The following is a 27874-nucleotide window of genomic DNA, read 5'->3' as shown; positions in this document are numbered from 1 at the left end:
CTGGATAAATTTGAATTTGACCCTTAAAAGTGCTTAAAAAGTGCTTGAATTTGACCTTGAAAAATCTGTACAAACACTGTATAATAATAAATGGTGATAAACCTCTTGAGAAATGTTAAGTATAGAGAAAATTTCGATTGGGAATTGATACAAAAGAAGCTCTGGTTCTTTATGGGTTAAATGAATATTTGTTGGTTCAAGTTCAACTGGACTATGTTCCCCTGATATCAGGTCTAACATTGTGGTTCTCCTCATTCCTATGGCTGTTGTTGAACCAGGTCATGTGACTGTCACTGATGCATTGTGATTGTTTGCTTATCAAGGAGTTACCTGCGATGGTGAGATACAGGGTTTGGCTCCGAGGTGAGGAGAAGCTGTGGTTGAAAACACCCACATGATAGACACAGGTGTAGTCCCCTCAGTGGGCGTGGCCTGCAGCAGAGAACAGGAAGTGGGCTGAGTGACTGACAGCTGGCAGGGTGCGATTCTGTGGCTTCGAGGTGTCAGAGGTCAGCTAGAAGGAGCCTCCTGGGAACTGTGGTTCAACAGAGCATGTGATGGTGAAGTTGGAGCCCATGAGCAGCCGAAACCCCTGTTGGTAGGCCTCAGACACCCCGTCAGACAGGAAGATGATTGGCTGAAGCAGCAGATCTGTTCACACAAAGGGACGTAATTGGATCAGAAACAACTGGTCATAGAATGCATCATCCTCAGTGAGAAAAAATGAGTTTGATCCAGATGAGTTCTGATCAATACTGATCAATGAAAACATGGAGGAATCTATCAATGAGCTGCCATTAAAAAGGGATTCATAGGTAAAAAATCAGAGTCAGTGTTCAAATTACAAAGGTTCATGTGGGATCTGAATATGACAAAACATGACATTTGACACTATAGTCGACAGGTAAAATGAACGAAATAGTCATTAACCAAACCTCGTTAGAAACTAGCAGCTGGTCATTAACAGGTCAGTTTAAGGTCCAGTTTGTGTCTAGTTTTACCTGAACAAACCACCTCCAGAGCAGATGTATGATTGTATTTATGACTCAGTGCTAAACAGCCTCTGAGTCCAGATGCTGACTTCACACAGGTAGATGAGATGAACCACACTAGTCTGTCTGGAAAATCAGTTCTTCTCTTCACTGAAACAGCTGAACCACAGCACAGCTGCTGACACATAGCAGATCCAGTCTGAAGACTCCAGTGGTCTGAGGTTCCTGCTGGTCTCCAGTGTCTCTGGTTTTCCATCTCTACAGTACCAGCACAGCGACTGGGTCTTCCCACCAACCGGACTGGATCTGAGCGGAGACATGAACAAATGAGTCAAAGAAGCACCATCATATTGTTATTGTTGTTTTTTCCACTATCTTTATGATGCACATTTTTTCTTGCACTTTACTCTCTTGCTGCCTTGACCACTGAATTTCCCCATTGTGGGATCAATAAAGTCTGTTTTCACACCTAATCTAATCTAATCTAATCTAATCTAATCTAATCTAATCTAATCTAATCTAATCTAATCTAATCTAATCTAATCTAATCTAATCTAATCTAATCTAATCTAATCTAATCTAATTTCAAAGCCACGCCCCCTTTGTACCTGCACACGTGAGTTCAGCAGCTTTTCCAGGTGAGCAGGTCTTTGCTGAGCTGGACCTTCTACAGTCCAGTAGAGCAGACTCATTGCCTCCACACTGGAACTTACTGGTCCAGATTGGAGCCTCTCCCTCTCCATAGAGCGCCCCCTGGAGGACTGAAGGAGCCCCACAGCCCAGCTCCCTACAGACCACTTGGGCATCATTAAGGTCCAAATCCTCTTCACACACTGAGGACCAGGACTGGTTAGACCGGACCTCCAGTCTGCCTGAACACAGACTGAACCCACGGACCAGTCTGACAGAGTCTGTGGACACATGGGAGACACGGTTCAGATAAAACACACTGGACTGGACTCATGGAAAAACCACAGATGTCTTCAGTAGAGTTACCTGCACAGGTGAGGACCAGGGTGGAGGAGCTGAACATGTCCCCCAGTGTCAGACAGTTCTTCAGCGTGGATGTGGACTGAATACAGAGGGGGTTGATCCACCACAGAGGACTGGCTGAGACATGACGTCGACTCTTTACAGAAAGAGCTGAGCCACAGTCCAGTCGACCACAGATCACAGCCGCTGCCTTCAGGTTCCAGGGATACAGTGAATAAAGAGTAGAGTCTACAATGTCTCTCCACTGTCCCACGGTGTTCCACCTGGACCGAACCATCACAGTGACTGGCTCCTCCACCAGTCTGACACCAACAGGGTCTGAACAAACACAAGTCAAACATGGCTCAGATCACAGTGATGACTGGCTCTGCCCACCGGCCTGAGGTCAGTGGGGTCCTCAGAGAATGAGCAGGTCTCCTTTAACTACAGCCACTGCTCCAGCTTCACCACAATCAGCAATATTTACAGAATAAAATGACAAAACATACAAATGTTCATCACATACATTATACTCACCAAAACTACTACTTATGTTTTTGTCTGAACCAAATCCATTTACTAATCTACTGTCATGTACACAACTAGAATTATTCACTACATCTGTTTTTTTAACGACAAATTTCAAAGCATCCTTCAAATTTCAGTGTTTTCACTTGATTTTGTGATAAACAAACTGAAAATACGAATTAAAACAGCTGGATGGAAACACACTACTTTTATTTGTAGATTCTTTGAATTTTTGATAAAATTCTAAATGTGTTTATATTGTGTGTATTTGAATACTTTCTTTCATTGAAATCAATGATAATCAATTCATAATCTTAGAAAATAATGACAAACATTAGGTTTTGCATTTCAGAGGTTCAGGCTCTGCAGTGTGAACCCTTTATTTATACAAAACAGACGCACTGTGGCATTCAGAAAATGTTAAGTTGTAACATAAACTGTGATGGTGTCCACCTTTATTTATTCATCTATATATTTTTACCTGTTTGGTTGTTTTTGTTTTCAGCCAGGAGCCCTGCAGACAAAAAACAGAAAAGACCTCACCACCATCATCATCATTGTCGTTGTCATCATCATCATCATCATCATCATCATCATCATCATCATCATCATCATCATCCACACAAGGAAAAAATGTAACAAGACATAACCCGGGTCCTAAACAAGTTTTTGAGCTCTGTGTCTGTCCAGCACGAGTCTTACCTGTTGTCCAGACAGACGGCTCAGACCACCACCAGGACAATGTGGTCCATGTCCAGGTCGATGCTCGTCTCTTCTGTGTCGCCCTCTTTACTGTGTCTTTGTTGTCATCTTTTATCAGGGCTCGAGTCATGTCCCGCCCTCAGTCTTATCTCATCATCATCACTGTAGTTTACATGTACCAAACGCCAACATGAACCTTAGGACACAGATGTCAAACATGTGGCCTGTGGCCAAAACCGGCCAAGGGTCCAATCAGACCTGTGGAAGTAATATGTAAATGTAAAAATTACAACTGAAGATATTAACAAGCAATGGTGTCAAAATCATTTTAGTTCAGGTTCCACATACAGACCAATATGATGTAAAGTGGGTCAGACCAGTAAACTGATATAATAAAAACCCAGAAATAATGACAACTACAGAATTTTGTCTTTGTTTTTGTGTAAAAAAAAAAAAAAAAAAAAAATTACATGAAATGTTTACATTTACAACCAATCCATTCACAAAAAAAAAAAAAAAAAAAAAAAAGAACAACCTTAAATGTCTTAATAGAACAACAACATTAACAGGTTGTTGAATTATCAACATGAACAAAGAGGACTTAAATCTACAAAATAATACTTAACATGGGGGGAAAAGCAACAAAATGAACAAAAACAGCCAAAGTAATTAATAAAATGAACAAAATGGATGAATAATTTAAAACGTTTCACCAGTAAAACCCATAGAGTTGGACCAGTGACGGTGGATGGAAACACTGGGTTTATGTTCAGGTAATGAGAGATTTTACTGGAAAAAGTCATTTTTTCTTTTGTTTGCTTTAATGAACATCTATATGATCAGTGAATTAAATATAAGAAAAAATATTTACACCAAAAAAGTAGAAAATACAGAGGATATATTAGAAAGAAATTTGCTGACAAAGTCACTTTTTCTTCAGTTTTCCTCTTTCTGATATAAAAACCCTCAACTTTAATCCAAGCTTTATGAACATCCACATTATCAATTATTAAATATAGGAAAACATCTGATTTTCTGAAAAAAATGCACAATGTAGAGGATAATATTATAATAAATGATGATAAATCACTTAAGAAAGATTATAGAGAAAAACTATGTTGGGACTTAAAAGCAGCACTGGGTCTTTATGGGTTAATATGTGTTGTTGTCAGTTTCAGACACATGACTTGTCTTTAATTGAATCACATTTGATGTGGGCTGTTTGAAACTTTTGATAAATTTGTGTCTCTCTTTTCTGAACCAATCAGAAGAAACATTGCTGGCATGCGTGTGTTTTACCAACTATTTCCATCTCTTTTCTGATCTTGATGACAGAATGGAAAGACTTTCAGCCAATCAACACCCAGCACTCACTTCCTGTGGTTTCTGGTTGCTATGGTGATGAGGACCTCGTGGCAGAAGATGGACATTAATTTTTAGATTCTGATCTTTGAAACTATCTGTGTGTTTCATAGGTTTTTTTTTAACTCGACACACTGACCACAAAACTTCACAATGTATCTGCAGAACATCGGACATCTCTTTGAAAAGCAAACGATTCTTGAAAAACCTGAAAAAGTCATTTAAAAACTGTGTATTTATGTTGATGCAGACACACAAACCATTTTTTGGACAAGAAAAACACACAAGGGAAAAACTTAATAATTGAGAAAGATGTGAAGCAACAGATGCAAAATAAAACAAGCAATGAGAATAAAATGCCATCAGAGTCAGGTTAAGAAGTAATGAGTAAAATGTACCTCTAGTCTCTGAATTTAGTCCTTTTATTTATTCAGACTCTGGTTTCACAATATTCAGTCTAGATAATGGAGTATTTATTTATTTATTTATAGTTTGAAGATGTGTTTTTATTAACAGAAGCTCTTACAGGATGTTTATGGTTTTTACCAAGCATCTACAGATCATTACAGTGAAATAAGGTGCATTTAACAGAGGGAACATACATAAATGGATAAACTTACAGATACACCACGCAAGGATGATTTTTGAACATCAGAAGAAAAAAACAAAATGGAATATTTATGTGACAATGTGAATGAAAAAACTTGAAAACAAAAGGGATGAATTTGTAAAATGCAAAAATTACACTGAAGATATTATCATTTAATGATGTTAAACTCATTTTAGTTCAGGACATTCAGACCTTTATGATCTAAAGTGGATCAGACCAGTTAAATAATAACAGAATGACCCATAAATAGTGACAACTCCAAACTTTTCTCTATGTTTTAGGGTGAAAAATGTTACAAAATAAAATGAAAACTATCCTGTAAAAAACAAGAATAACGTGAATAACCTGAAATTTTTATCAGAAAAATACTTGAAATTTTAACAATATTCTGCCTCAGTTTGTCATTTCCACATGTACATTAGGTTACGACTTACAGATCACAGTGGATCTACAAATACACAAAACATTTAGCAACAGACAGAATATTGGTACAATTACACTGATTTTTGCTAAGAAATATCAGGTTATTTGTATTTTTTGTGAAAGGACAATTTGTAAGTGCAAACATTTCTATGTAATTTAACTTCTTTTTTTTTTGTCTTTTTTTAACTCTAAAACAAAAACAACATTTTGTAGTTGTCATTATTTATAGGTTATTATAATAGTATTTTACTGGACTAATCCACATTCAATTGGTCTGATAGTAAAATACTATCATAAGAACCTATAAATAATGACAACTCCAAAATTTTCAGTTTGTTTTAGTGTAAAAAAAAAAAAAAAAGCAAAATTACATGAAAATGTTTACATTTACAAACTATCTTTTCACAATAAAATGCCTGAATTGTCTCATTTCAACCAGAAATTTCTTAAGAGAAGTAGGTGTAATTGTACCAATATTCTGCCTGTTATTAAATGTTTTGTATATTTGTAGATCCACCGTGATCTGTACATGTGTAAATGATAAATTGAGGCAGAATATTGTTAAAGCTGCACTTATTTTTCTGGAGAAATTTCAGGTTGTTCATATTATTCACATTTTTTGAAGAGTAGTTTATAGATGTAAATATTTTCATAATGTCATTTGAATTTTTTTCACTGTTATTATTTTACTGGTCTGAACCAATATTGATGACATTGGGGTGAATGAGGACTAGAGTTTGACTGAGTTTGATGTTGTTTGTCTAAACTTTTTACTAATGCTGTCAAACAATTAAATTTTTTAAAATCAGATTAATCACAGGGTTGCTGTGGATTAATTTTGATTAATCACGATTAAATATCATTCTTTTCAATCTATATTAATCACGTTTCATTTTGCATGAGCAAACAGACTCAAGAAAGAAGGGAATATATTTGCACTTAACAGGTTTGTCACAAGCTGGGCAAGAAAACTCCTTCCTGCAGAGTGTGCATAATACTTGATGTCGGTCAACTGTTCCTTCTTGTTTTTTTTGTCCTCATATCTCCATCCAGAGGTCCAACGCGCTGTTTAGTGTCTTCCATCTTTAAGGGTTGGTTCTGCTGCCTGTCACTACTGGATCAACTGTCCATTTGTTCATGCACGACGGTAGCTCTACTTGGACAAACTGACCCAAATGCATTGGCAGAGACATTCAAAGTCATTCTGTGCTGCAGATGGGTTAATTGTGTTAAAATTTTTAATCAGATTAATCATGAGGATGGATTAATCCGCGTTAATGCATTAATTTTAACAGCCATACCTTTTACACAGGAACACACCTGTTTTCCTCTGAAAAACACCTGAGGTTGAGTTGTAATTAACGGCTGTAACAGGTTTACTTGGATGAATCTCAGTGATTCATTTTTTTTCCTTTTTTTTTTTTTTTTTTTTTTTTTTGTAAGAGGGAACATGAACCTGAAATGTGACCCGATCCTCAGAGCAGCTGTGACCTCCCAAAAATGCATGTGGAGAAAGTCCCAACACGCCAAAGACACACCTCCAACACACCTCAGGGGAGGGGTCTACAGGTAACTGAGGGCACGAGGGTTCTGGTTCAGGTTCTGGTCCACAGTCCTGGAGCTAGGTCTGATTCTTGTTTTGTTCTTCGCTCTGGTTTTAGTCCTGGTTCTGACCCTGGTTCTATTGCCAGTTCTGGTTCTTATTTGTTGTCCTGTCCCTTGTTCTAATCCTGGGCCTGTCCCTGGACCGGATGCTGTCTTTGCCCCTAGTTCTGGTCCTGGTTCTTTCAGTGTTTATGTGTCCTGCATTCCTTTGTCCACCCTGCAGATATGTGTGTGTGCAATTTTTTATTTTTTCCCCCTTTTTTTTTTTTTTTTTTTTACAGCTGAGCCCTGTGATCTGGATCAAACTGGGGCGTGGTCCACATTCTAGGCCACATTCCAGGTGTAAAGCTGACAAAGACCCAATACAGAAAGTAGCGCGTCATTATGACAAAATAAAAGCTTCACCATCCTGATGAATATTTGTCTTCATTCAATAAAATGACTGTAAACCTCAGTAAATCTGATTTAAGATGATTGATTATGTCTAATGTAAGTTGTGTATGAATGCATGAATGTATGTATTATACTATGTGTAGTTTGTGTTGTTTGTTGTCAGTGTTTTATTTGTATAATTCCTTGTTCCATTTGTTCATGTTCTATGGAAGACCTTTGAATAGGCAATTGTGTATGAAACTTTCAGACTGCTGTAAATGAACGTCAACCTGAACCTTCCTCAGAAGAGACTAAAAGAAGGTCTTTAATATATATAGAATTAAAAAGACAAAACCAAGACAGACAATATTCTGATGTGATTTGATCACATTTTACTGTGAACATGGTAAACTTTCTTATATTTAATCCTCATTTTAATGTCAGTCTCAAAGTTATTGTCTGAATTACAGTTAGATAGACAGACAGACAGACAGACAGCAACTAACATTAGCTAACTAGCTAATTTAGCCTTTTTTTTTATTGTCAAAGTTTAATGTTTCAACAAACATTCACAAAAATTTGACTGACAAAAATAGAAAACCTACACATAAACTAAAAGTGTCACAAAATCTTAAAGTTAAGATTAATATACTTAAATATGGTTAAAATTAGATAAACAAAATAATTGGTTGTTGACATATCATTAGCTTGAAACCAGCTAATATTGAAAGTAGTATTAGCTAACATTAGCTACAAACTCTCTAAAGTTAGTTAAGATGGAAGATGATTAATGTTAATATAATCTTTAAATGTCTCTCTAAAATCAAAATAGCTTTTTAATTTCTATTCTACAATAACTCTGTGAAGGCAGTAACAAACTCAAGACATATCTTAACATCGTTTTCATTTTGTTTGGTCTTATTGTTTATAGTCTTTTTGTTATTGTCATTGTATGTCATGAATCAGCAGTAAATGGGGTCAAATTCTCCATCTGGATCCTGGATCTGGATCCTAGACCTGGCACTAGATTCTGACCCAGGACCTATTCCCAGAGCCTGGACCTGGTGCTGTTATTTTGGAAGTCAGACCGGAAGTGGGTCCGTGGTTTGACGCAGCGGTGGCATCATCGAGCTGCAGCGGCGGCGTGTCCGTGCGCGTTCTCGTGGAGTGCAACGGAAAAACGGGACCTGTGCAAAAGTGATCAGTTTGTTTGGATCGAACATCGATCAACAGGATGAACAGCGCAGGTAAAAACACCAAACACAGAGCTATTGAGTCCGGGTCCTGGTCCTGGTCTGGGTCTGGGTCCGGGTCCGGGTCTGATCCGCTTTAATGATCCATGTGGAATCCACAGAGGCTTCATGGGAAACCGAGTTAAAACCTGTGATTGACGGCTTTGTTTCAGAGGCAATCAACTGATCAATAACTGATATCAGGACCTTTAATAACTGATCAGCCGCCATTTGACTCGGATCAATGAACTATTGAATCAGATTAAAATCAATGTGATGCAGAATCAATGACCAGTTCCTTATTGATTGGTGATCCATAATTTACTGATAAAGTCAATTTTGCAGTAAAAAGTGCAATAGGCTAAATTGATCACCTTCAGTTCAATGTCTTTTACTTTAATAATATTTTAATATCTACTTATTGCATAATTTGCTTTAATAAAAGTGGATCTAATGTAAAGTGTTTCTAGGCCTCAGTCACTGAAAGCCTGACAAACTTTAACGTAATATTAACTTTGTCTCCACATTCTGGCTTAACTGTGTACATAAATGTTACACAACACAAACCAAATGCATCATGGGATCAGTTTGTGTTGTTTCCTCAGGTTTGTGTAGGTCCTCTGGTTGTGAGTCCGTGTTGTGGTTGTTTGTTGGTTCACAGCAGACCTTTTGTGTTAAAGCAGTAGAAGTCCAGATGTTTGTGCTACAACATGTCTCCTTTCCATTTAACCCTTTAACCTCTGGCATGTCTGTGGTGAGTGTTCTGAATGTATGAGTTATTTTAAATATTCATATAAATTCAACCGTTTGCTCAATAAGAAAAATGTTTAAACATGCTAATTGAATAATAGACCTTGTTCTTTCCATAGACATCTGAGCATGCTCAGTACCCCCCCCCCCCCCCCGCCTGTGTAATGGGGGGTAAAAAAGAGCAGTGAGTGAGACCGACTCACCATAAAAATAGACGGTTTTGGCTTCTTTGTTTTTTTTCTTTTTTTTTTTTTTTTACAAACTTTTCCTTGTGTGTGTGTTTTTTTTCCTGTTGTTTGACATGTGATTTTACTTCATGTTTTTTTTAACTGTGTTTTTAGTGAGTTTTGACCATGACACTTTTTGGAGTTTTACCAGATTCCAAAAAGCAGCTGGACTGATTCAGGAATAAAAAAAGAGCCCAAAACAAAATTTACTGGGCCGAAATTCCAACGTGATATCATGACTCGTGTAAATATACATGCCCTCTTTAATTGGCATGTTATCTGTACCCATTATAAACTTTCTGCATATGTTCACACTGTTATTAGCCCCCTGTCCAACCTGAATCAATGCGTCAGATATCACGCACTGAGCATTAGGGGTGACAGTTATGTGAACCAGAGATCTTGACATAAACTGACACGCGATCAAATGGCGTTGAATAACAAATACTTGTTGTTCAGTGTATTCCAATTCACAGTTTATGTTCAACATCCTAAATCTATTATTGATTTACATTCTGAGTGTCTTATTTAGTAAAAACCTGTCAAACTTCAGTTTCTTTCTTTGTCTTTTTCTGTTATTCCACCCTGTTTTGACCCTAAAACATACAGTAAAACAAAACCACTGAAGAAAAGGAACACAAGCACATACTCACAGCAGCTTTTATGACACTGAAATAGACAACAGTTCACAGCAGCACCTTTACCTGGAATCATGTCTTAGGGGTTAAAGGGTTAAACCCTTTGAGACCTGAGTCTGAACTTGTCTCTTCATCCTCATCATCAGGACGAGTTGAGTTGGACACAAAATACAACCGTGTGTGAATGTCAGCGTTTACGACTGAAACACTCAGATCATCCAACATCCTGCAGATCTCAGAAGGTCCTCCTGAAACCTGAACCATGAGTCCTGTGGCCCTGGGCTTCGTCTGCCAGGGTTTACGCATGCATTCCCACAGGACACTTCTGTACAGTGCAGACCTTCTGACACACAGCACATTTCAGTTAAAACAGAACATTTCAGCCAATATTGCAATCATTAACATTATTTTATAATAAATTTAGCAGAAACATTTCCATCTTCCAATTGCGTTTTAACAAAAATCAGTAAAATGTGATGTCGGTGTCAAACTAAAGCACAACTTCTGTGTGATTGTATTATTTTAATGTGGTGGACTCATTTTCTTCTCAGGTTGAAACTTGTTTGTTCTGTAATAGATAATCTCATCAGGTCGTGTCATGTAGAAGAATCATATAAAATCCCAGTAAAATCTGAAACACATCATTTTACGGAGCCCCTTTGGTGATATGTGAGAAAAAAAATAACGCGTGGCCACATGTTAATAATGCATGACCACAAGACAATTCACCAATGAGATTGCTGTATAGCGTAGCACACCGATTTGATACTCTTACCAACATGGAACACCTCAGTTTGAATTCATTTTATTTTCACCTTGGTATGAACTACCGTTGATATACTTCAAACACTTGCGATAAGGCATGGGGTTTTAGTATGGGGCATTTGTAATTCGTGCCCACACATTAGTAACTCGTGGCCACGCATTAATATTTTTCCCTCACATGTCACCAAAGGGGCTCCGTATCATTTAACCTGGACTGAATATTAAAGAAACAGTCAGCTCCAAATGAATGAATCAGCTGTTCTTCATTCTTAAACCTGCATTTTACTAAATACATCCACACAACAACGCTAGACCGTCTCCAACCGTGTCCTCCATTGGGTCCTGTTTATAGTTGTTGTACATCGATCAATCGATAGATAGCAGCTAACATTAGCTAACTAGCTAATTTAGCCTTTTGTTATTGTCAAAGTTAAATGTCTCAATAAATATTCACACAAATTTGACTGATAAAATTAGAAAATCTACACATAAACTGTCACAAAATCTGAAAATTAAGATTAATTAACTTAAATATACTTAAAAATAGATTAAGGAGATAGTTGGATGTTGACAAAAAGCTTTTCATTAGCTTGAAACCAGCTAATATTGAAAGTAGCATAAGCTAACATTAGCTAAAAATCTCTAAAGTTAGTTAAATCTGGAAGATGATTTATGTTAATATAATCTTTAAATATATCTCTAAAATGAAAATAGATTTTTAAAATTTTTTATTTTGATACAGTGTCAATGCAGTAATTAACTCAAAACATGTCCTAGCATAGTTTTCATTTTGTTCCATCTTGTTGTTTTCTTGTGTCTTTTGTGTCATTGTCATTGTATTATGCATCCTACTATAATGGGCGTTCTGTGTCTGGCGTGTTTGTCCGATGCGTGTCCGACGCGTGTCCTGATGTTGCACCACGGGAGGGCACTATTGTACAATGGCACCATGGGTACAATGCCGCTACTTTTGCATAGTTTATGTTTTGCTGCATCTTTAACCGCGTGTTGTGTGTTTACACTGTTTACTTATTCTTTTGTTTTTTATCCTTTAGGCTATGTCTTGTTGCATCTTTTACATCTCTTGTATGTTGTTGCCTCGTTGCATCATTTATTTCATTTTCATCTTGTTGTGTCTTTTGTATTTTTTTTTCTCGTTGCATGTTTAATGTTGTTGCCTTGTTGTGTCCTTTACGTTTTCATCTCGTCGTGTTTACTTCGTCAGTGTAACATGAGACTCAGTTTCTGATTCTGAATCTGAATGAGATTCTGCTGTTAGAACCAAGAGACAATCCGTCTGATGTGAAAACAGCCAATCACAGCTCACGGATAGAGTGACATCTTGACGCTTCTTCGCAGCCTGATTTGTCTGACTGCAGCAGGTGTGATCAACTGGCGGCCCGCAGCTCAGTTGAGGCCATTTTAAATTCCTCTAGGGCCACTGGGGTTGAGTCGATATAAATAAACCAAAAGAATCTCTGAGCTAATCTGAGACACGTGAGGCATTCACTGACCCATCTGAGGTGGCAGAAAACTGACGATCCACACATTGTTTACTTCCGGAGACGAACCAATACTCTGGGAAAAGAAAAGTACTGATTCAACTAAGTAAATGCAGTAAAAATACACAAGTACAGACTCATTATATGAACCAACCTTTTACCTCTAGGTCCTTCTGTTCCATCTTGTTGACTGTTTTATGTCCTATTTGTATTATTTTTGTTTTTTTAAATTTTATTTGAACTTTTTCACATAGACATATAGTGTTGTCATAGTAACAGGAAAAGTCCAGCCCCCAGAGGTGTCCTTAATAAAAGCTGTTTCCTGTTGTCATTTCAGTTGTGTACCCGCCCCCCACTGCCCCGCCCGCTGACATGTTTGGGACCGTCCCCGGGTACGAAGGCACTGTGGCAGGAGGAGGTAAGAGGAATGGAACCGACAACCCTGCAGGTGTCACAACGACAGGTGTGACTCTGTTGTTGCCATTACAGGAGGATACCTGCCCCCTCCCGTACCGCTGGAGCCTGTAGCCCCGCCCCAACCTGGCCCCGCCCCCGCTGACTGGAGGTAAGACTGACCTCATTATGGACACGTAAGGTAAACATCACATCATAAAAACATGTAGAAGAAGGAAACGAAATATCTGAGTCAACATTGATTCATTATGGTTTTAACAAAATGACTAAATGAACACAAAGATATGGTACGACTAGGAGGCGAGACCACACTTCAGACACGCCCCTTCCTGTCATGTGACGTTAAATGTCCACCTGCTTCCACCTCTTGAATTTGACTAAATGACTTAATGTCACATTACATCTTTTGCAGTGTTTTCGTTTTGTTGTGCCTTTTTCGTTATTTTCATCTAATTGCTTTTTTCCAATGGTTTTGTCTTGTGTTTATTTTTGTACAACTGTTTTTATGTTTTTTCATCTTTTAGAACTTTTTTTTTGTCTTCTTGCAGTTTTTGCATTAATTTTTTTTTTTTGGTTTTTATGATGTTTTATGTCACTTTTGTCACGTGTACTTTCTTGTGTCTTTGTCATTTTTGTCTTGTTGCTTTTTTTCCATTTAGATTTTTGTGTCTTTTATGTCTTCTTCACTTATTTTCATCTTTAACTATCAGTACATTTCCATGACACTTAAAAAAAATTATTGCATTAGTCCAGCTAAAACTGGACTTTTAAAGGTCCATATAACCATGTTCGCTGGACTGAAATCAAAATTCTAATAGTGGGATGTACACTCCCAGATAATGGGATTAAAGTGGATCAACTCCTGCATGTAAACAGACTAGTCCGGACCCAGACCAGGGGTGTTCTGACTCAGGATTTGGATTAAAGAAACAATGATTTGACCTTAATCATGATAATTATTGATCATCGCTAACATTTGTAGCTGCATCACCCAGCGTCTGGATTCCTGTTATTTTTAACAACACCATTCATAGCAGTGTGTGACAGTTGGGTGGGCGGGGCTTGTTCCGAGCAGCCAATCAGCCGTGCCATGTGTGTCCCTGTTTCAGCATCCCGTCTCTGTCGGAGGACGATGCTCAGAAGGCCTTCAAGGAGTTTGCGTCGGCAAACTGCTGCTGGAGTAAAAAACCTGCGGAGGATGGAGTCATCACCAACATGCAGCCGTTCAACACCTACAGGGTGATCAATCACACAGTCACTGACTGATCGATCAGCTATCACTTCATACTTAATCAGTAGTCTGACCAGGTTTGACCCACGTCCTGAGACAATGTCCCACATTTAGATTTAGAAGAAAAAACATTACTTAGGTTTACATCCAAAAGTATAATTTAATTGATTATTTTGTTCAGTATTTAGATTATTTTTGTTCATTTTGTTCATTTTAGCTAATTTTTTCATTTTCTTTTTGTCATATTTATTATGTCATTCATTTTTGTACATTTTGCATTAATTTTAATCGACTTTATTGATTATTTTGTTCATTTTAATTTGCTTTGTTAATTATTCTGTTCACTTTTTTATTGACTACTTTGTTTTTGTTTATTTTTTCAGTCTCATTTTCATTATGTCTAATTTAACACCTGTGGTATTTCATATCAGCGTTAATGTTGCAGTCATTGACAGTTATTTTCTGATGATTATTTCACCGTTGCTGTGTTAAATTCAACACTCAAACTCAAACACTGAGGACAAATAATGACCTTTTTCTGGATCTAATGAAGGTTCTCAGTGTTGACTTTCTCAGAACCAGACTCTGCTGATCATTAAACTCACATCATGTTTAAAATCAGTTCACAGTCCAAGTTTTACTTCTCAGTCAGATTTGAAGCAGAACTTCAGTCTTTTCATCCATGACTTGAACTTCTTCTTGTTATTGGATGTTGTGTAAAATTATCTTTAATAATCACACAAACACCACAGCTTTATTTGTAGATTTTTTTTTTTTAGAAACTAGAGATAAAGTCCTTGCCTGTCTCATAGTGCATGAGGCTTTTTTTATTTATTTGTTTGTTTGTTTTTTGTTGTTTAGTACCGACTGGAGACGTTTACTGAGTCCAGGTCGACTGAATGGGCCCAAAAACCTCATGAAGGTAAAAACAAAGTCGAACAGTTTAGGTAAATTCTATGGGTTTATTTTTCCTGATGCAAAACATGACTGTAAAGGCACAAGTTAAAGCTGAAATTTTTCATTGAATTTTTCTAATTTTTTGTCTCAATGAGTTGAATCCCTCAGTTTTTTAGGGGGGTTTGTTAATGAAATCCACAAAACGAGAGAGGAAACCTGTTAAAAATCAATGTCAACTCCTTCATTTTTAACATCTCTGTGGAGGTGAATTACAGAAAAATTATGAAAACACCATGAAAAATCTCCCATTCATTTCTAATGTGAAGATGATAAAATGTTCATACCTGCTCATCTTTAGAGCCATGTTACTTCATCATAGAAGAAACATGGTGGAATCTTTAAACAGATCTTCAGACTTTAGACTGTCTTGGTGTTGATCAGTATTTGGATCTAGTCCCGAGTTTCTGAAATCACACTTTTTTGATTCAGTTTCTGCGTTTATAATGGAGGATGGCTTCACTAGAGGGAAATATTCAAAACTTGTCTGTTCAACCTGCTGTTACTCTGAGTCCCTTAACATCCAGTTCACCATATTTATCACAGATGTAGCTGCATTTGTCCTCTTTCAGACGATGTGACGACCAAAGCCCAGGGACTTCAGGCCCTTGCACAGCTTGATGATTTAGGCAGCGTATGCCAACCTATCAAAATGTCTCTAAACGTTTGCATAAGCTGAACTATCAATGTTTTGTGTTTTATTTTTTAAATTGTGGGCGTATACAAAGCTTACATAGAATGTTTCGATAACATATAGATAACTTATACTAACAACAGCTCAGCTTGTTGTCTGTATTGTAGACAATAAAAAGGCTCCTAAGACACATGTGGCTCTATCATCCCTCTTCCCTATTATCTTCTGCTGTCGCTGTCCAGAGGAGAGGTGCTGAAACGCTTTGTGTCTGGAAGAGGTGAAAAGAGGTCGTCCAGAACACAGCAAATATGTCTACGTTAATATGCATTGGAGATAAGCTCAACATAAGTTTTACATAGGTTCAAAACACATTACTCATAGGTTAGAAATGCTTAAGAAACAATGCTTAACTTACACCAAACTTACCCATAACTTATTCGATGTACACTAGTGTATTTGCCAAATTTTTCATACGCCGCCATACACTGATTAAATCGTCAAGGTGTGACAGGGCCTTTGCATCCAATTCACCATATTTATCACAGATGTAGCCGCATTCATTCTCTTTCAGACGATGTTTCGACCAAAGCCCAGTGACTCACAGAACCTGAACTATGATCTTCAAAGTGGCAGGAGTTCCATCCTGTTGACCGTTAAACCCGATAATAAATCAGATGTTTGTGTTCAAATCCAGGAAACTCACTCCTTTACATAGGTTTCTCTCACACATTTTTGATCAAAGCTACATAAAATATATCTGAGAACATTCAGCCGAGTCTCCTCTGCCTCATAGTGAATGGGTTTTAGGGATTTGAAGAACCTTGTGCGATTCAGAAGCCTCTGATTAACGTGTTCCCTGAACCTGCCTTGTGTGTGTGGAGGCAGGACCCTCACAGACATTTGATTGACAGGTGTCTTTGTGCTGTGATTGGCAGGTGAGCCCGCTGACTTCTACACTCAGCCCGCCCCCCGGCCATGGGAGGTCCAGGCCACGCCCCCCACAATGTTTACCAATCACACACAGGAGATCCGCGTGCCTTACACCTCATCTATCAAGGTGAATGGTTGTAGGGAGTTAGAGCTGGCAGCCAATCAGAACGCAGGCCTCTGACCATGTGTTTGTGTTCGTAGGACTGCAACACCTGCCACGCCTCTGGGGTGCAACCATGTGGCGCATGTCATGGCGGACATGTAAGTAACCAATTGGTTCATTTATTGATCGTCAGGAGGATGATTAAACATGTTCATGTGTGATTTTATGTGTAATTATATACATCTTAGTCTTTTATTTATGTTTTTAATGTTAGATTTTCGATGTTCTGTTGTGTGATTTTGTGTGTCTCATATGTTTTTATGTGTGTTTATCTCATATGTCTCTGTGGGTTTTATATTTTTTGTATTGTTTCTTTGTATTTCATATCTTTTATGAGTATTCTTATTTGTTTTCTGTGTTTTTCTGTGTTACTGATGTGTTGTTTCTGTATTTGTTTGCGTTTAGAAAGAGTGTTGGCAGTGTCGCGGTTCTGGAACAACTGGCATTGAAACACAATGTGGACATTGCCGCGGTTCGGGTCAAGAAAGGTATGGCTGACAGAGCAGAACATGGACTTATCTCATATTTGCATTGAGACTAGAACATGACAAATTTGAGGAATATTAGAAACCATGGATGGACTTTATGAAAAGAACACTGACTTATCACCGGATCAGTCGGAGTGTTGACCTTTGACCTCTGTGTGCACAGGTGTGACAAATGTGACGGTCGAGGAACAATGGCATGTGACACATGTAAAGGAAAACGACAGCTGCTGGCCTACATCCAACTGAAAGTGGAGTGGTGAGTAAAGAATACTAACAGATACTGCAGTACTGCTGTGATCCAAGTGTGTTCAGGTACATATTGTTTTCCTCATAGTATAATTACCTAAGTCGCACACAAATGGACAAATGTATGTGGACCTGTTGAATTCAGGTGTTTCTTTTCTAACAGGGGTCTGGGTTACAAAACAATAATGACAAATGTCATAATATAGTTTTATATTGGGATAAATATATTGATGATTAATATTGATGTTTATGTGTCAAATCATCATGAACGGGACATCTTACAGCTGTAGAAATGATGTGTACCAATATTTATGTCCATATAGTTTATAAACATCAATATTTCCTTGAAGTTTAATGGGAGATTTTTCTTCCTCAGTGAAACGTGAAGAAAGTAGATTGTTAGTTGTGGTAGATAATTATTATTTACAGTCAGAGCATGACAAATATTTTAGAAATTTAGAGGTACAACATTTAAAATCATATTCATGGATAAAAAAAAATCAGTGTTGAGAGAATTAAGTCAAAACCATCTCTGAGGCATTTTAGAAGCAAAGATAACAATTGAAACCAAACTAACCAATGCAATGATATTTATCCCAATATAAACTATATTATGACATTTATTATTATTGTTTTGTATCCAAGACCGCTGTTAGAAAAGAAACACCTGAATTTAACACCCCTGCTTTGGATGATTCATTGTGTTTGTAGAGCCTGTAGTGGCCAACGGTCTGACCTGTTTGTGACTGTGTGTTAACATTCAGGGTTAATAATGTGGAGGACCATGTTGTGGAGCAGAACTCTGGTCTGAACGTGGCAGATCTTCACTCAGTGACTGGAAAAGAACTGTTCAAGAACAGCCAGTACCTGGTACAAACACACACTTTCATCACATTAAATGTACAATATGTAATACGAGAATGCAGTAATCACCTCCTTCTGTGTCCAGAGGGGGCAGCGTTTCACCGCAAGTCTTCAATTTCACTGGTGAAATTATGTGATTAGATGGAAGAGAAAATCACGGTTCATCAACTGGTCTCAGATCAGGATGGATGGGGATTTTACAGGGATAATACTCAACAACTAATCAGATTTTTCCTGATGCAAACTGTCATTATTATATCAATTATTTCGAGGCCAAAGTTTCACAATAACTGATACAATTACAACTGTATTATTTTAGTGGCTGAAAATGTTATAGTGAGAATTATTTTGACATCGGTCAGTAACCATCATTATCATGATAGATGTCAAATTATTTTTCATTTAAGTCTTAATTGTGATAATAGACTTATAAAACGTACAACAAGCCATGGTTTGATCCTTTAACAAAAAATAAAAACAGTGTTAACCCTTTAAGACGTTTGTGTCTCCAGCGCCACACCTTTCATTCACCGTCATTCAAATGAACCGTTCACGCTATTGACAAAATCCAAACATCCTCTTCTAGCTGAGATTGGGTTCTTTCGGTTGGTCTATAACACATTAGGCTAGAGGCCTGCATTGCCTGATGGGGAGGAGTGGAAGTGGGTGGAGCAGAGAGCAGCAGAGTGCAGTCAGTGAGAGAGATGGAAAATTAAAAGAAGATAAAGATAAAACAAGACAGAAACAGAAGTGTCGTAAAAGGCTGATGTTATGTCTGGATGTAAAGATGTAAAGTTCAGAGTTCATCAATTCTGATTGAAACCCTGAACACATGCATGAATTCACACTGACCTTTAATCCAACACAAACTGACCCTGGATCTGTCTCCAGCTCTACCCTCTGGTCGGGTTCCCAAACCCGGTCATTGCTGAGGCATCGGAGAGGCTGATCAGAGATCACCAGAGCAAGTATGCCCAGACCTCCAGGATCCTGCAGCAGGTAAAGACCACCACAGACACCTGGAGATGGGGGCAGGGGGGTCAGAGGGGTCAGAGGGGTCAGAGGGGTCAGAGGGGTCATAAAGGTCAGAGGTGTCAGAGGTGTCTGAGGGTCTGGTATACCAAGATCAGATCAGGAGACATTTTCATTTTTGTTCTTTTTATTGATTATTATGTTAATTTCATTGATTATTTGTTTATTTTTTATTTCATTTCATTGATTATTTTTTCATATTTTTTAGTGTTTTGTTTTTTATTTTGTTCATTTTGACACTGTTTTTCACAACATTAGATCCAACTTGAAACATGAATCATTTCAATTTTCATTCTTATTCTGTCTATTTTCAGTATCAGGATAAAACACAGTCGCATCAAGTCGATCTGATGAGAAAAAACGTCCGTTGATATTGTGTTTATTTTATCAGTCAGATGTTTGATCCAGCCCTTGTTAATGTTATGTGTAGACGGACTCTGGCTGCTTGGACCTGGTCTGTCCAGGTCTGGACCCGTCGAGTCCGTTTTCATTAGGAAAATTGGAGCTGATGGTTTATATGTGTTTTTGTGTGTGTGTGTGTGTGTGTGTGTGTGCACGCGTGTGTTCAGAGGCAGACAGTGGAGCTCATCCCCATCACCAAGGTCAACTACAAATGGAAAGGAGACACTCATGTCTACTACGTCTATGGCAACGAGCACCAAGTCAGCGGTGATTACCCAGCGACCTGTTGCTGCGTCGTCATGTAGACGCGACGCACGTTGACGACAACAAACGTATTTACCTTCAGATGTTCACTGTTTGATTATCTACAAAGTGCTGTCCATCCCTTTATAAATTATGACCCGTAGAGAACAGACACAATTAAAACCCAGTATTGCATTAAAGATAAAACATAAAGAGTATTAGCATGGTGCCTTTAAAACCCTGAGATATAAGGTGCTTTATGAAAATAACACTCAATATAAAGGCAGAAATGGTCAATTACAGAAAAATATAACAAAAAAAATAATGATAAAAAACAAGGGTATATTGATAGAATTAATGAGTACAGCATGAACGTAACCATACTACAGAAATCAGAGATCTGTTGAATGTTTGTTTAGAAGTGGACTTGTTTTAATATGTACGTTTATGAATTAATGTTTATAAACTATATGGACAAAAGTATTGGGACACATTATGTCTACAGCTGTAAGATGTCCTGCTCATGATGATTTGAGATAAAAATATGATTTTTTCCTTAAAGTTTAATGGGATATTGTTTTTCCTCAGGGGGACGTGAAGAAAGTAGATGGTTAGTTCAGGAAGAAAATTATTATTATAGTCAGAGCATGAAAAATATTTTAGAAATTTAGAGGTAGAACATTTAAAATTATAATCATGAATAAAAAAACAAAAAAACTAAATCAATTTTGAGAGAAATTAAAAAGTAAACAAGAAAAGCACTCGGAGAGCACAGACCACCACCAAGACAGATCTGCCCCCCCCACACCCTTCCTTCAATCACCACCACAATTTAATCAGTTATTCCTTGTGCCAGTATCAACATTTCCTGAAAATTTCCTGAAAATCCGTCCATAACTTTTTGAGTTATCGTGCTAACAAACAAACAAATACGCAAACACACAAAGCAAAGCGATCACAATACCTCCTGGTGGAGGTAAAGATGGTTTTTAGAAAGTAAAACCATCTCTGAGGCATTTTGAGGCAAATATAAAAATTTAACGAAATGATATTTATCCCAATATAAATCTATATTATGACATTTGCCGTTATTGTTTTGTATCCCAGACCCCTGTTAGAAAAGAAACACCTGAATTCAACGTGTCCACATACTTTTGGCCATATAATGTATTTACATATAAGTGTTTTTGCAGGAAAACTAACAACAAAGCTTTATAACAACAAAACTAAAGAGTAGAGCAGCAATCCATTACTTAAGCAAAAAAAAAAAAATCCAAAAAACTCTATATAAAAGTCAAGTGTTTTGACAATGATGTCCAACCACGAGCCTCATCAGACCCTGGTCTTTGGTCAGTCCACCTCATAGGATGCCAAGACTGAAAGGACCTCCGTCCATTCACCAGTGACCAATATCAGATGGTTTTCTAATCACTGATCTGTTATTTGCCTTAAATGTTTAGGAGTAGTGAAACGGTCCAGTTGAACCTGTGGACAGATGAGTATGTTCAGATGTAGAAACACAATACAGTGATTATTACTGGATCTATTCATGGATCAGGTCTGATGCTGCCATCATGTGCTATTGGAATTATGGTAAATACTGGTTACAAACTGGAAAATTGCAAATGGACACCCCCTTATGTTGTATTTTCATCTGGAGAACTGGGGAAAAAAAATTTAGATCCATGAGATGAAAATAACCTTTGACCTTTTCAACATGTGGAGGGCAATGAGGGATTTATGAATAGAATAGAATAGAATAGAATAGAATAGAATAGAATAGAATAGAATAGAATAGAATAGATCGTTATTATCATTGTTGCAGGAACGATGAAAATCAGTTTAGCAGCAAACACTAAAGTGCAAAAGAAGACTGTATAAAATATGATACAAAATACTGAGAAATATTGGCAAAATACAAAAACTACAGAGATAAAATATTAAATATACAAATATTACTAACATACCACTAATCACTACTAAAATATACAAAAAGCTGACTACAGTACAGATTGAGCTTTTTTATGAATGTTGTGCTGCCGTTAGCAGATGATTTTGCACATTTATAACATACACAAAAAAAAAAGATGTATAAAAAAAATTTAAAAAGGCTGTATCAGATGAATGAACACGTCCAAAACTGTTTTACCCGAGTATTAGTTCGTCATAAATTGTGTGTGTGTGTTGGCCATGTTTCATTTAACTACAACAAAAGCACTTGAACACAACGCACTGGTAATTTAGAATTCACAAGTGGAAAGGTTCATCTTCCCAGCAGCCCCTGAAGGCAGCATGAGTCACTGCACAAACAGAGATGAAAGGTCAGGTCGTGATTGGTCGGGTTTTGAGTGGTGTTTTGCTCGGGTTCAGGTGGAGTTGGTGTCGTGTTCTGGTCAGGTTTGAGCGGATTTCAGGTCATTTTTGGTTCATGTTTTGGTGGATTTCTGGTTGTTTGGCTCATGCTTGGGTGGATTTGGGGTCATGTTCTGGTCAGGTTTTTCACACTCTTTCCTCCCAACTCCTCACATGTTCATGTAAACACCTGGATTCTGGACTCATTCACAAACTTCAGAAAAACTGCTTTGCATCGATGAATCCAAGTTTTTCACATTAAAGTCGATTTTTCAGAATCAGAACCAGGATACTTTATTAATCCCAGGGGGAAATTATTGTGTGCTACAGTTGCTCCATTCAAGTATAATAAGAAGTAGCAGGGAAGAAATTATCAATACAGATAAGGTTCCAGTTCTTTCTGGTGTCAGATCAACAGTTAATTTCATTTATGTAAACCATCAGAACCAACTTTTATCGGTTTTCATTTTGTACCAAATTAAAACATATTCCACATCATCAATCTGGTGCTAAATCCCACTTGAATGGAGTTCATTTGGTTTGACTTAGCAGTGTCTGCTGAGTCATGTTTGGTTCCGGTTCGGCTCCAGTTCAGATCAGAGTTGTTTGGCTTCATACGACTCGACCCAGTGTTTAATAACTTAGTTCATCACAAACCAAAGCTGTCAGTTTGTGCCTTTAGCATCAAGAAACAACAAACCTCAAACCTGTCGTTAGCATTTTGGCTTTAACTGCTTTGATCAACCACCGTAATGTGACTTTAATTTACTCTCCGTGTCAGATGACCGGTCACATGACATCTCCCTCTGTGAGCGGCCGTTTACAGTCATCTTCTGAACCAGGGCTGTGTAGAGAATTTAGACCAAAAATAGTGTTTCGACCCATTCAGCTGTTTTTTGTTTTTTTTTTTATCTAGAGCTAAACCATAGTATTTATTTAAAAATGTGAACTGATGTGTTCATGTCATCAGACAGAAACAACAAAACAAAAAATAAATGAATGAACAATAAACCTGTGGAAAACAAAATATGCAAAAACTGTGTTTGATGGTGATTTGGTCCAAATCTCTGACCTGCAGATGGATCAGGTCTTTATTTTAACCAGGTTTGGGTTTTAGAGACTGGACCTGACTCCTGGTTGTATTTGAAAAAAGAAAAAACATCAGATACTGATGTAAATGGTTGTATATTAGCAAATAATGGCCCCTATAATATAATAAAAATCATATATGATATATAATATAAACACTAGTTTTATGACTACAGCTCCAGGTGGAGGTTCAGAGAGTCCTGAACCCAGGACTGGTTCGGTCTGGTTTCAGGACTGACCGTTGTCCTTCCTCAGCGTTGGACGCCGTCAGCCGAGGGTCATGTAATCAGCTGCTGATGGGACGTCTGACTCAGATCCCAGTGATCTGGTTATGGACATTGTCTTGTTTCTGTTTTGCTTGTATTTTAATGTGGTCTCCTCTGAAACGGTTCAGACAACCAAGGTCCATTTAATGTTCTGTCCAACGTCCATCTGGTCAAACTCTGGATGTTTTTCTTGTGGATGTCTTTAGCTTCATGACATCTCTGGACCTGAGCTGCTGCTCTGAAACATCATCAGAAATGCTCCTGTTTCTGCAGGAATCATCCAGTTTTATCTCATCGGCTGATTGGCCATGAGCTGTTGTGAAGGCATCATTAGCAATTTCTTCAAACATCTTCTTCTCTAAATCTACTGGTCCGATTCATTTCATATTTTATCTGTATCTTTCTTGAGACAATGTCTGCAAAGTTTGATCATAGTTTTGAGGTATTTTGATTTTTTTATGAATTTCTTTTAAACATTAGCTTCTCCTTCTAATGGTCCATATTTTGATGGTCTATAATATGTAAACAGATATCAATATAGTTCCTGTTGATCACTGATAGAAGTTATAGATGGACTTTGAATTAGTTGAGTTCTCCTCCAGTGAAAGTGCCATCCACTTCTATTAGGAGATTGATCTCCTGCATCCAGACCACAAGACTCTAACATAGAGACAGAATGTGACAACCTCACACATTCAGCTGGGGATTGTTTCAGATAGAACATGACGCTGACATACAGGGACATTGGTTTTTATTTTTCTTAGATCTTCTCTTGAATGTCAATCCCTTATTTCTTTTAATTTTTAACCTGTGATGCGAGAGCTCAGTGTTACCTGTGGATCAGAGGTCAGAGGTCAAAGGAGTGATGATGTAGGTCTGTACACAGTCGCATCCAGATGACAGATGTGGTCCGGTACCGGTTCTGATCATCTCCAAAGACTAAAACCGCAACTTACGTTGAGTTTGACTTGGTTCAACTGTTACAGAACACCTTGACTGTTATACTCTGTGTACTTATACTCTGTATACTTATACTCTGTGTACTTATACTCTGTTTACTTATACTCTGTGTACTTGTTACTGTATCTACTTGTACTACTTCCTTGGTGCCTCCTCTGTACATCAGTTCTTTAGATTTTCTTTCTGGTTCATATGATGTGGTTTCTTTGGGGCTCATGACACTATAGCAGTGTTACTTTATTTTTGTTTCCAAAATCCCAGCTGTATTTTTTGATATAAAGAACTAAAAGCTTCTCCGCTGCTCGTCTTGGCTCATTTTTATTGTAAAGTTCGGCTATGCAACAGCTTCACATGTGAAAAGACATGAAATGAACAGTGTCTGATGGATTTAAGTGACTTAAGTGGTGTTTTATTCACTGATTCCACATCTGCTCAGTGTTTTTCCTCAGACTGAAATGCTTTTAAATCAGAATGTGATTATTTTTTATTGGATGTAATGTCTCTTTAAGTGCATTGTAAACACATTAAACCAAACCTGTGGCTTAATTTGTGTGTCTGTGTCCATTAAAACACGGACGGTTCATAAAAACCACAAGTGTTGAATGTGGCGGCTGTATATGAGATACCAGAGGTGGGAGGAAGTCACATGACACAGCGACAGGAAACACTAGAGTCTTAAACCAAACAAATGACAATTCAAGTCATAACACCAAGATGATTTTACTGCAAAATTAACACTTCTGACACATTTGCCTCATTATACTGTAGTACTAGTACATAATCTACTATTAATCCATTGAGACCTAGTATTACTTTTGTGGCAATTATAAAAATGAATTTTTCACTCTGACTTGTTTTGTCACTGTTTACTATAATATTATCCTCTGTATTTTGAATTTTTTAAGTGAAAATCAGGTTTCCTACATTCCCATATTTTCCCATATTTAATTCACTGATCATGTAGATGTTAATAAAAGCACAGAATAAGGTTGAGGCTTATTATATCAAAAACAGAGAAAACTGAAAAAAACGTGTCTTTATCAGTATTTTTACAATATTATCCTCTGTATCCTCTTTTTTTTGGGGGGTTGTAAATCATATTTTTTCCTATATATAATTCACTGATCATGTAGATGTTCATAAAAGCTCAAAGTAAATTCAAAGGTAATTATGTCAAAACTTAAGAAAAAGTGACTTTTTCAGTAAATTCTATCATTAACTGAACATAAACCCAGTGTGTCCATCCACTGTCATTGATCCAACTATATGGGTTTTACTGGTGAATCAATGTTTACATGTACTGATAAGATTAGTGGATCAAGAGGTACTAAACAGTTTCTGTTGGTAGATTAGTTTGGTTACCAGTGGTTGTTTGGGTCTTTATGGGTTAACGAGGTGCTGAATTAATGTGGTAATTGGCAATATCGTACTGAGTAAGTAAAAGTTTTGGCTTATTTGTTTATTTGGGTCACTATGGGTCTTAACTTAGATTATGACCTACAGTCAACCATAAAAGTCAGAAAAGGACCAGCTTGAAGAAAAGCTTTTGGCAATTTTTTTGTTAAATTTTTTTTTTAATCTTTTTTTTTTTTTTTTTTATGAGGGCCAGGGCTGTTTGTAGCATCATCTAGTGGCCGTTGGCAGTATTACAACTTCACGATACTTCCACATTGACCTCACTTTGGAACTGAGGTCCTTTCCTAATGGCTCCACCTCGTTCTATATCTAAATGTTTTTCCTCATTATTATTCTTATATAGAAATTTGGTGTAATATTCCCCAGATACAAAAATTGTGATATTAATGCTTCAGGCACTGGAGTTAAAAAAAAAAAAAAAGATTTTAATATCAAGATTTCAAAAAGCTGTATCTTGGAAGTGTTTAGAGATAAATTCATATTGAAAATGACAAAAATATTGGTTTTGACCCAACGTTTATGGTGAGAGTAAATGTACTCATCTATTTTGCATATAGTGATGTCACAGGGCAGCAGAAATATTGAATTAACTTTGAATAAACTTTTAGTAAAACTGAAGTTTGAACTTATTTACATGGAAGTTTTCTTTGTTTTTGGTTTTTGTTCATCTTATCCTTAAAATAAATGAACTTAAACATTAGTACAAAGTAAATGCAGTAAGTTTTAGTATCTTTTTTATCCAAGCAGCAGAGTAGCCAAATCTGTCTTTATCTATCCAAACTAAAACTAAATAAATTTTACTTAAACTTATTAAACCACCTGGGAACCAAGCCCTTGAACTGGATTTTCTTCTTCACTTTGAATAGAACATACCCTGAAATGGTGCTAGGATTGAAGGGGTACATGTCCACCATCTACTGGTGGGAGGTGGTAACAAGATTTGGTAACTATCTGGAGCTGTGGTCTGTTTCAGTCAGTTATGTTACTTGGCACTTTCTCACATTTTCCAGATTCATTATCATGTAACTATTGATGTCATTATTTAGCTCTAATGTGAAGTAATATGTGTACGTTTAACTAAAGCATAAATTAATTAACATTAATAGAAAGCAATAATTTCAGAGCATTTTAAATGTTTACAAATCCACAAATAAGATTTTGTTGATTATACAAAATAAGAGTTTAATCTGGGCCACAACACCAATGGGTCATAACACAATGAATACAATACATACATAAAAACGCACACATTTATGAACCTCCCAATATGGGAGAAGAATCATTCAAGTTAAACATTGCAGTTTCATCAGGATTGTCCTGCAGGCAGTACAGTACAACATTCAACAATCAACAGGAAAACACTGTCATAAATAACGAGTGGTGTGTAGATCATACAAATGCAAATATCAAAGACATGGCTTCAAATCCACACAAGAAATACTGCAGCATTAGTGCCTTTTGTTGGTCCGTGCGTTTGTTTTCCTAATAGGCAGTGGATTCTAATGTTGTA

At 37.2% G+C, this 27874-nt stretch overlaps 2 protein-coding genes across 2 annotated transcripts; one reads left to right on the top strand and one right to left on the bottom strand.

Annotated features, from left to right (window-relative positions):
* Positions 1 to 358: 358 nt before the first annotated feature.
* Positions 359 to 3334, bottom strand: LOC115419507 (scavenger receptor cysteine-rich type 1 protein M130-like). Its single transcript, XM_030134322.1, has 6 exons — positions 3195 to 3334; positions 2974 to 3006; positions 1989 to 2303; positions 1601 to 1903; positions 1002 to 1298; positions 359 to 651 (listed from the first exon to the last, which is right to left on the bottom strand). Exons 1-6 carry the CDS (start codon positions 3322 to 3324, stop codon positions 515 to 517), a joined length of 1215 nt encoding a protein of 404 aa, XP_029990182.1. The 5' UTR covers positions 3325 to 3334; the 3' UTR covers positions 359 to 514.
* A 5375-nt stretch (positions 3335 to 8709) lies between these two features.
* Positions 8710 to 20973, top strand: LOC115419422 (protein SSUH2 homolog). The gene is made up of 12 exons (XM_030134186.1): positions 8710 to 8813; positions 13018 to 13098; positions 13170 to 13245; positions 14204 to 14333; positions 15187 to 15247; positions 16849 to 16970; positions 17045 to 17104; positions 17412 to 17494; positions 17658 to 17750; positions 18505 to 18610; positions 19496 to 19603; positions 20206 to 20973. The coding sequence occupies exons 1-12, from the start codon at positions 8801 to 8803 to the stop codon at positions 20341 to 20343; spliced, it is 1071 nt and encodes a 356-aa protein (XP_029990046.1). The 5' UTR covers positions 8710 to 8800; the 3' UTR covers positions 20344 to 20973.
* Positions 20974 to 27874: the final 6901 nt, after the last annotated feature.

This window comes from Sphaeramia orbicularis, chromosome 5, assembly GCF_902148855.1.
Source record: "Sphaeramia orbicularis chromosome 5, fSphaOr1.1, whole genome shotgun sequence".
Classification (NCBI taxonomy): domain Eukaryota; kingdom Metazoa; phylum Chordata; class Actinopteri; order Kurtiformes; family Apogonidae; genus Sphaeramia; species Sphaeramia orbicularis.
Note: the sequence above shows the minus strand (reverse complement) of the source record. Positions and strands in the feature narration are given on the sequence as shown.